The 9822-nt window shown below is 37.1% G+C and overlaps 1 protein-coding gene across 1 annotated transcript; it reads left to right on the top strand.

Moving 5' to 3' along the window:
* Positions 1 to 1273: 1273 nt before the first annotated feature.
* tmem150b (transmembrane protein 150B) lies at positions 1274 to 7808 on the top strand. The gene is made up of 7 exons (XM_017684368.2): positions 1274 to 1402; positions 2932 to 3015; positions 3107 to 3166; positions 4524 to 4591; positions 5366 to 5493; positions 6174 to 6351; positions 6748 to 7808. Exons 2-7 carry the CDS (start codon positions 2951 to 2953, stop codon positions 6936 to 6938), a joined length of 690 nt encoding a protein of 229 aa, XP_017539857.2. The 5' UTR covers positions 1274 to 1402; positions 2932 to 2950; the 3' UTR covers positions 6939 to 7808.
* Positions 7809 to 9822: the final 2014 nt, after the last annotated feature.

Genomic DNA, 9822 nt, shown 5'->3' on the forward strand with positions numbered 1-9822 from the left:
ATTACATTTTGTCTTATTGGCTGTGTGAATGAAGGCTGTAACAATCTTGCAAACAGCTTGACTAATTGAATCCCAAAATCTGATTGGCTACTGGTATTCTTCTGTTTTATTGGTTTCTTGTGTACTACGCTGTGATTGGCTAGTTCAATGCTGTATTTTGACCTGCTACTGGGTCCCTGAACTCTGGTTGGCTAGTTCTGCAACATGGCTGTTTGAGTCAAAATTAGAGCAGCACTCCAGTAGTCAATCAGCTAGCAGGTTGGCTAGTGGAATCCTGCTATCTGCTTGACTAGTCCTTTACTGTCCTCCGGAGTCCTGCACCCTCATTGGCTAGTTAAATCCTGCACTCTACTTGGCTACTGGAATCCTGTGCATTAACAGACAAGCCAAATCCTGTAACCTGATTTGGCTAATTCATTCCTGTAATCTGAATGGCTATTTTAAAGCTAAGATCTGATTGTCTTTTTAAATCCTGTAACTTGATTGGCTACTAAAATGCCATGCTATGATTGTCTTGTTCATTTGAATCCTGTGCTTTGCTTGGTTACTTCAGTTGAATTCAGAATGTGACTTCTAAATCCTATCTTAATGTTTTCTAACTGTAATGCAATTACATCTAAATATGCAACCACATTAGCCATGTTTTCAGACCATCTGAGGTGATCTGTTTGGCTATTGCAGTATTGTGTGGAGTATTGTGCATTGAATGGCTTGCTGAATCCAAACTGATTGTTTTGCACTCTGGTTGGTTAATTCAGTGCTGCATTCTTACTTACTGTGCTGTGTTATTTCAATTGGCTTTTTTGTCTACTTATATTTTGAATCCTAATATATACTAATTACAATTACGGTTTATGTACATAATTGCCTATTTATAACTGAGTGTAAAAGAATGTGCTGCTTTAATAAAGAAGGTGTGTGTCTGTACAATTGGATATTTGTCCACCTGGGCTATTCCAAAGGAAACTTTCACAGTATAGTTGTAAATTAATGATGCCAGTGCAAGGTTCACAGTAGCAGAAAGGGCAAATAATTACTGCAATAACAAAGGATTACTGTTTCAGTATCCACTGAAGTTGCTCTCTATCGCTAAAGACACACCCCAAATCATGACATTGTCTCTAATTTGAAACCATGTATTCATCATCACTGCTGTCAGCATCGTCTTTTAGACTTCAGGCACATGCAAACAATCTGTATTTGTTCACTGCAGTAATATGATGATCCTGCAGTTATTATTCATATCTCTTGTGTAATAAAACTGTAAGGCAGGGTAAAGTGCAACCCTCCCTGATGATACGGCAGTGGTATAATACAGGCCCTGCGTTCTCAGCTCAGAGTAGGAAAAGGGTATTTCAAACCGAAGTGGACACACAGGTGAATACACACAACCCAAGATCACGTGAGTTTTAAGCAAGTTTGGTCTTCCTCTGTCTTCATTTGCTGTGCTTTTTTTCTGCTACTGCTTTATTTTAATTGCCATACATTTTGCTTTTGACCTCTAAATGTGTTCTGGGACCTTTCTCTATGTGTCTTTCTTGAAACAAAGTTCTACTTGCATCTCTGTGACTCGAAGGCTCTAAGAAGTGTCTGTAGTCCTAAGATCTATAACATTAGGCAACCTGTTGGTCTACCAGTGTCTGGGAGTCTCTTGCTCACTGTAGTTTCAAGAGTCATAATGGTGATGAGCATTTGGTCGAAAATGTCTTCAACAGCCAAAGAGTAAATGCCATGTGCTAAAATATGATTATAATTTTTATAATTCTGTCCATTTTTGAAAGTGCTAACTTACTTAGCAAGCCTTAATGAACTCACACCTATTTCCACTTTTCTTATATCATTAGCTTTTCTGGTGTGCATCCGTTTCCTCTACACTGTGTACACCATGTTCCAAATGATTATGCAAGTAATATCAGCAGGCTTTCGTTATAATGAGCATTTAGGTTTTAGTTTTAAGTAAGGGTGTCTTTTTTTATGTCTCATATCTTTTTAGATATCTGGTATCAATCTCATACAGGTTTGTCAATTAGTGTGTAAAAATGATCTGAAAGATATGTTGCTCACCAACCATTTTCTGCCAAAGTGTAAAAAGAAGATTCAAGTCTTCTGAAATGAAATCATTTTCATGCAGTACAATGCACCATCACATGCTGCAAAAACACCATTGACTTGGCTGCTATGGGCATAAAAGTAGGAAAAATCATCCCCTGCTCTCAATCCTATTAGGAACCTGTGGAGCATCATTTAAAGGAAGATCTATGAGGGTGGGTGTCAGTGTAGCTCAAAACAGCAGCTCTGGGAGGCAATACTGGCATCCTCAAATTAAATACAGGCAGAAATTCACTTTTTTTTTTTTTTTTGGAAAAACTATGTGTCCATGCTGCAAATATGGCAGGTTTCTGTTTGAAATTACATAAATGCTGCATAATAATTCAGAGCAACATATTTTGTGTTCTTTTCAAAATATTGTTTAGCATTAAAAAAAAATCCTTAAATATATTTTTCAGGAAAACAAAAATGGCACATGCATAATAATTTGGAACATGGTGTATATGTGCTTCTTTTTCTGACTGATGATTCATAACTGACACTAACAGATGATGTATGACTGCTTTAAATGATGTAGTCTCTATATGACAGTCATCAGCATTTGGCATATTCATGATAAAGTATAAACAGTAGAATAACTATGATGTGAGCTAAGAGACTGCTGTTAAGCTCTACCTTGCTGCAGAATCTAGTTCTGACCACAGTCTGCCACACCTGCTCCAGCTAACAAGCTTCTTTAGAGGTTCTTGATTGGCTGAGTCAGACACATTAGTGTTAGGCTAGGGGGTGCGAGCCTGTTACAACATAACTCTTCAGGATAGTAGGTCTCCAGGACGAAGGCTTGTGACCACCAGATTAGCGTTTTATGTGATGTGTTGATAGGGGATTGGATTGGTCCATCATGTGGACATGGGCACTGCTTCCGGTTATCCTGGCAGTATTTGGCACTGTGGGCATGTGGGCTGTGTAAGTTGCAGTTTTCCGTTCTTCATTTTTTCTGTCCAGTGTTTGGGCATTCTCCACCACTCGCTGACCTCTGTGTGTGTTTCTATGGCAGGTTTGGTATAGCTGTATCTAATGAAACAGTTAATCTGACTGCTGGGTTCCCCTACATCAGGTGTGCACAATAATACTTTATTACTCATAAAATAAGTATTATTTCTGTAGCATATATATGCTGTCAAATCTTTGTCTGTATTCAAATAGTAATACACAAATGCATTGTTCCCATGAATGATGTGCTCCATTTGTTTATGTCTAGTCTGAGTATGAAAAATAGGCTGCGTTGGAACATGTGTTTCACTTTTAGTAAATAACTTTTTATATTTTTTTCCCCTAAAACCATGGGTCAAAACCATATTATCACGAATAGTAATACAATCCGTTTTTATAAACATCATTATTTTTAATATTTTATTTTTGTCCACAAATTGTTGTCACTGGTGTTACTGGAGCGTTTTTCAGTATTTGCTCATATTCAGTTTAATTTAACAGTTTGGGGTCACAACGTCAGTGCCGAAGTTGCATTTCTAGGGTTTGAGTGGAATGTTGATAATTTTAAATGTACCTAATTTGTGCACTTCAGACTTTAGGAATAACTTCAGTCTATCACAGGTGTTACACTTCATAAACTCCACTAGATGATATTTGTTCAAAATAATTTCAAGAATAAAAGATTTTTCTTGCCATGTTGAGAAAATCCTGATTTAATCAAAGTGTCACTGGTGTCATGCTTTGTGTCTGTAACACATGGCATGATGTTACACAGATACGCAAGTTCACCTCCATTACCTCCATTAATCAAAATGCATGTTAATGGTGAACATTTCTGATGGGTATTTAATCATTGTAATAGTATTAATGTTTTACCTAAAAGAGTTTGTGCTGTCACTTGTACTGTGTGTAACTTCTACTGTGTACTGTAACAGTACTGTGGTGGTGTTAAGATTATTCCTTGTTTCTTGATGGAATATCATCTACTTGAAAGTTATGTCAGTAAAGTCCCTCGGATCTGCTTTTTCAAATCAACACTCCTAGCTCAGCAATATTTTTAAACTATGAGTGTTCAGTGAAACAATACTGACTCTTCATTCTGTAAAAGACTGTTTGCAAGTCAATTAAAGCCTAATGTTTTGGGCTTGGCCCATTTTTCGCACAGGAGTGACCATGTTTTTTATTTCTCGTTACAGTGATGTGTCTCATTCTTTCATCAAATGATACCAAGGATCATAAAAATATCCTGTTAAAGTACTTAAATGCAGCATTTTTGCTGTGTCATTCTAGTAACATCAGTGACATGAACACTACATACATTTTGATTTTCTCAATAAAATAAAGTGTGAAATATTTTGCACATCAAACATTTTTTTATTTAGTCTTAACAGATAATAGTAAATAATATCATAAGATTTCATTTTTAAATGACACACTGTTCAAAGAAAAATCCATAAAATGACTATCATTGTTTTCATCAGCACTTGTGGCTCATATAACCCTCAGAGCTGTCTCTTCTCCCAGATTTGCAACATCTGTTCAGTACTGGGTAAGTTTTCCTCAGATCTTTCTATGGTTTCATATAAAAATATGGTGTCATCCTCTTTGAGCATTCACCAGTAGGAAAATGCTCTAAAATTATTATGTTATTGTTTTTATTTCTGAATAATTAAAAGTGATAATGGAAAAAAGAAATTCCGGAAAGTCTATAAGCAACAACCAGTGTATAGTAACTACATAAACTGCATACTACCAAGTGGTTTATTGGAGGTCAGTCCATCATGCCATTATATTAATTTATTAATGTATTCTTTAGCTGCTGTTGAATTTTCCCCCTGTTCCTTCTGAAATAATTTATTTTTGCAAACACTGACTTAAAAAGAGTTTCATGGTGTGCCAACACTAAACTGCACCAGCAGAATAGCAGTATTTCTTTATTCCTATTTGTTCACAAATCTTAATAAAACGTGAAATATTGTTGTTCTATTTTTGCCACATTGTCCATAATTCTGCCTCAGCATGCCATCACAAAGTATTATACCACAGGTGGTTGCCTGAGAGGCCTTTTGAATCTGATTGGCTGGCCAGAAATCTCTTTCATGATCACTTCACCTCAGTACCTGTAAGCTGTCAACTGTCACAGAGACAATTTAATGGCACTATTTTGTGTTGCAGAATGTAAATAAATTTGACTTTTTGCATCACTATTGTCTCAAGGTAGTAGTAATAAATACACAGTAGTTTGAGTTGACTCATCCTTTCTATTTAACTCTCCCTTGCTTCCTCACTCTCTTTCTTTCACTTACTGTCTTTCTTGCTCTAGCTCTGTGGATTGTGATTATAAGGTTCCAGCAGGTGAGGGATCTGGGCTGTGCGTCCCGGGTGAACACATGCAGTATTGTTCTCGGATTCATCTCCTCAATAGGAATCTCTGTGCTGGGGAACTTCCAGGTGTGTCTCTGTGTCGGCTATGTACACTACAGGCCTGCAATTTGGAAGCAACACAGACTTTGTACAAACCTCTGTTCTAAAAACAACATGTGAAAAATATGCAAATAAGTACAGAAAACAGTGATTTGTGAATCCTCTTCGACCTTTATTTAAATGAAAACTGTACAAAGACAAGACATTTAATGTTTTACCTTGTATTATTATGTTTTCATAAATATACACTTGTTCTGAAGTTTCTGAAGCCTGCAACATATTTCAAAAAAGTCTTTTGAAGTTATTTTGCTAACTAAAGTGATTGTAGCTCACAATACCATTAGGCACAAGTTTGTCACAGCAAATAATGTTTCAGAGAAGGTATGCAGCTACATAAGTACACACAGTTGGATGATGTACTGTTCGTTAGCTAGCTTACTAGCTTTTCTAGTACTAACCTCGCCCTTTTATCTTGAAGGCAAAAAAGTTGCAGTAGCTAATGTGGTTGGGAAATGAACTTACCACAACCCAAAATCTAACAGTTTTCTATACATCCTCATCACACAGCTCAAACTCTGCAGGGCTGCAGGCCTGTTCACTTACTTTTGGCCTCCTATAAGTTTTGGTGTTGTATTAGATGTCAGTGTGCTTGTCAGGCATTAATGGATGAGTGTGATTATTTTTTTCTTTGTATCTCCTTTCCTCAGCAATCAGTGGATATGCAAGTTCACTTGCTCGGGGCGTTCCTGGCATTTTATGTGGGTTTGGCTTATTTCTGGATTCAGGTGTGGCTCACCTATCGTGCTGAGCCATCACATGACAGGAAGTGGGCAGGACCATCAAGGATTGTGTTCTGCAGTCTTTGTACCTGCCTCATTCTTGCCAGTATCCTTTAAACATCAGTTAATCAGAAAAACTGAATTAATTTGAATCCAGTTTGTCTGCAATTTGTTGATTGTACTTGAGTTTCTTAGAGGAATGGTGTACACTTGCTACTTTTGAAACTTAATCAAATTCAAATATTGCTTTTTTTGTCACACACAGTGAGCAATTCAATCCAAAGGACTTTCTGATCCAGGCCAAGGCATAATCTGTGCAGAAGCGACTGATTCATAATGATATGATAATGAGCTCATGAACCAATCTAGTCATTTTCTATGCACTGCCACTACACCCAGAATGGAAGGCACTGGATTAGCAGCTCTGTGTTAAATGAGTCACCCCATGCTGATATATACATACACACACATCCCTCCTTCAACCTTAACCTCTGTGTCTCAGTGACTGTGCTACATAACTTAGGCTACCGTTCAGCAGGGGCCATTTGCGAGTGGGCTGCGGTCATGTGCTTCTTCGTTCTTTTCGGAGTTTTCACAGCTGAGTTTCGGCACATCGACTTCCACAAACTCCATGTGCAGCATGACGGATTCAGCAAAAGTCGTAGTGATTTGACAATGGAACATGTTCAATAAAGAACTACAGGATGCCTGACTGGACCCTTAGCTGTCTCACTCAAATGCTCATGGTCAAGTGGGAGCATCACTTACAGCACATGAATAAATGCCTAAAAACCATAAATCCTTTTCCTCTTCATGCTAAAGAATAAACATTTTTTACAAGATTTATCAAACTTCTTTAGGAAGAAGCCTAATGTATGCCTGTATACTAATTTATGCTCTATGTATGCAAAAGTTTAAATACCCCTGGTCAAATCACATTTTGCTCATTTTCAAGTGAAACAAGTACAAGCATCCTCTACTGAACTATGGACTTTTTCCTGTAAATTTTAGCACACAATGTCATTTTATTTATTTGGGAAAAAATAAAACATAAAATCTAAAATGTGCTTTACCGGCCACATTTTATATTTCATCTTTATTTTGGTTGGTGTAGTGTAGTGGGTAACACCTCTGCCTTCTACACTGTAGACTGGGGTTCAATCCCTCGCCTGGTTAAGCACTCTACTCTATACCAATAAGAGTCCTTGGGCAAGGCTCCAAACACTACCTTCGCCTACCTGTGTAAAATGATCAAATTGTAAGTCACTCTGGATAAGAGCGTCTGCCAAAAGCCATAAATTTAAATGTAATGTAAATGTATTTTTTAGAGGTCATTTACATATGGGTCTCAAAGAACCAGCAGCAGTCTGTTTAATTATAAGGCAGTGTTCACCAACCCTGTGCCTGTAGATCTACTTTTCTGTACAGCTTAGCTCCAACCACTGAATGTGAATGCATGAATTCTTACACACATACAAAACATGCTGAAATATTAATGATTGTAAAACATACTAATGTATTTTTGTGTGCATTTGAATAAATACTATGTTCTTACTTATTTAAACTTCATCTTTACCATGATTGGGACGTTTTGACACACATGGATTTTGAACAGGTACTGAATAAACACAACTACATGCAACAATAAAACAATATTTTTAGATGCAGTGAAACAACTGTACATTAGAACATTCTTAGAACAAATGCAATATATAGATAAAATAATAAGCCATATGAGTCTAAAGAAATATTGAAAATACATTATTCCTTAGGACATTATCACTGTAACATACATACAATACAGGCGCTGTGTGTGAGAGAATAAATGAGCACTAGCAAAAATGTATTACATTGTAAGCCATGTTCTCAAACCTGGTCCTGGAGTACTGCTGTCCTGCATATTTTAGAGTTTTCCTTCTCTAACAAGCTCGCTGTAACTCAGGAAGGACTTGTTCTTGTTGATCAGGTGTGTTCCCATGCTGTAAAAAATTTCCTGTCTTAAAGTTAACTGCACTTCTATTATGCTAAGAAAACAAAATCTGTGTTTTAAGGTGTACTGACTTACAATCTGTTGTTTAATGAACTTAAAATTTTAAGGCAGCTTGTTAACCTTTTTTTGGAAAAAGTCCAGAGTGCAACATTTTATTACTCATATACTCAGGATACTTAATGGTGATTCTCCTAAAATTCCTTAGGAAAAAATAGCATTAGCAAAAAAGCAGACATACTACAGATATAAAGGAGAAATGAGAGGTTAGTAACAGATAAACAAGTGTGTTATTATATTGACAAATCTGTGTGACTGTCTAGGAGAAACTACAAAAATATAAAGGAGATTTTGTTTTTGATCAACCTTTTCTCTGAGCTGGGAGCAGGGGAAGTGCTTAAATGTGAAGGGCAGGGATACTCCAGGCCTAGGGTTGGGAAACACTGCTGCACACAAATGACTTTGTGATTGTCATGAGTTTAAAACATCTGTGTATAATAGCACGTTCATGTAAGAATGTGGAAGATTTCACTGGACAGTTTTAAGGAGTCAGCTGGCCGAACACCTAGGAGGGATAAATGCAGGTGTACTCTGGATGACCACCGTTACTCTTAGCCCTCAGTTAAGAGAGTTTTACCTGATGACAAGAATTAGACAGTTGCTGAAATTTGTCAGTAAACATTTATACAGAACAAATGTTTTGTTAAGCACTTTCATGAATACTTTGGTAAAAAGTATTGATATTCACATTCTGTAAAATTACAAAGATGTTTTTTTCTGGAGGAGGTCAGTCATTGTAATATGTGTAAAGGGTCTGCCAGCCTGTGCTGTTCTATTACCAAGGAATAGCTCAGTCAGTTTGCATTGAAGTCATTGTGGTTACTGAATAATAAGCCTCAGTATGTAATAAGCCTGGGATTTTAAGGGATTAATACAGTTACAGATCTTCTAATTTTGAGGCTGGCTGTAACATTTAGTGTTGAAAGCAGACTTTGCATTAGCTACATTGTCCTAATTGTACTCCTGGGATTTGAGGAGTTGGGTAAGAGAGGTGAAGAGCAGCTTCAGCAATTTGCTGCTCAAACCAAAAACTGTCCTCACTAACACACACACACAGAAAAACACCCTTGTGTGAAACACACACATTACATGGCACACTGGACTGTCAATCTACAGGAACACACAAGTTCACCTGGTTGTGATAGACTTGAGGTTAATGAGTTCTATCTTCAGCATTTTTTCAGAAGAAAATGACATTGTTTTGCAACAAAAATGTGCAGATGACACTATACATATGCGCACTACTGATGCTTCTTCATAATGTACCCATCTCTGTCGTATTTCTGCACCCAATCCTATCACTCTCTGACCTGTGCACTCTCCCACTCTGTAGCTCAGCTGCCCTTCTACTTGCTGTCTGTCTGAGCCACATGACTGAAAATATCATCATGTAACAAAATAGTATTTCTCCACTTTAGCTGGCTTAATGGTGTGATTCCCTTATCAGCATAAATGATCTAATAAACATTGTGCATAATGAGGAGCATGTGTTATGGGCACCAGAATGCCTGTGTGCTTGTACTTGGAGGA

This window comes from Pygocentrus nattereri, chromosome 14, assembly GCF_015220715.1.
Source record: "Pygocentrus nattereri isolate fPygNat1 chromosome 14, fPygNat1.pri, whole genome shotgun sequence".
NCBI lineage: Eukaryota > Metazoa > Chordata > Actinopteri > Characiformes > Serrasalmidae > Pygocentrus > Pygocentrus nattereri.

Excerpts from the sequence above, each read along its gene's own strand:
- tmem150b (XM_017684368.2), top strand. The coding sequence starts at position 2,951 with ATGTGGACATGGGCACTGCTTCCGGTTATCCTGGCAGTATTTGGCACT. Across the intron at positions 3,016-3,106 it reads ACTGTGGGCATGTGGGCTGT|GTTTGGTATAGCTGTATCTA; the intron begins GTAAGTTGCAGT and ends TTTCTATGGCAG. Across the intron at positions 3,167-4,523 it reads GCTGGGTTCCCCTACATCAG|CACTTGTGGCTCATATAACC; the intron begins GTGTGCACAATA and ends TGTTTTCATCAG.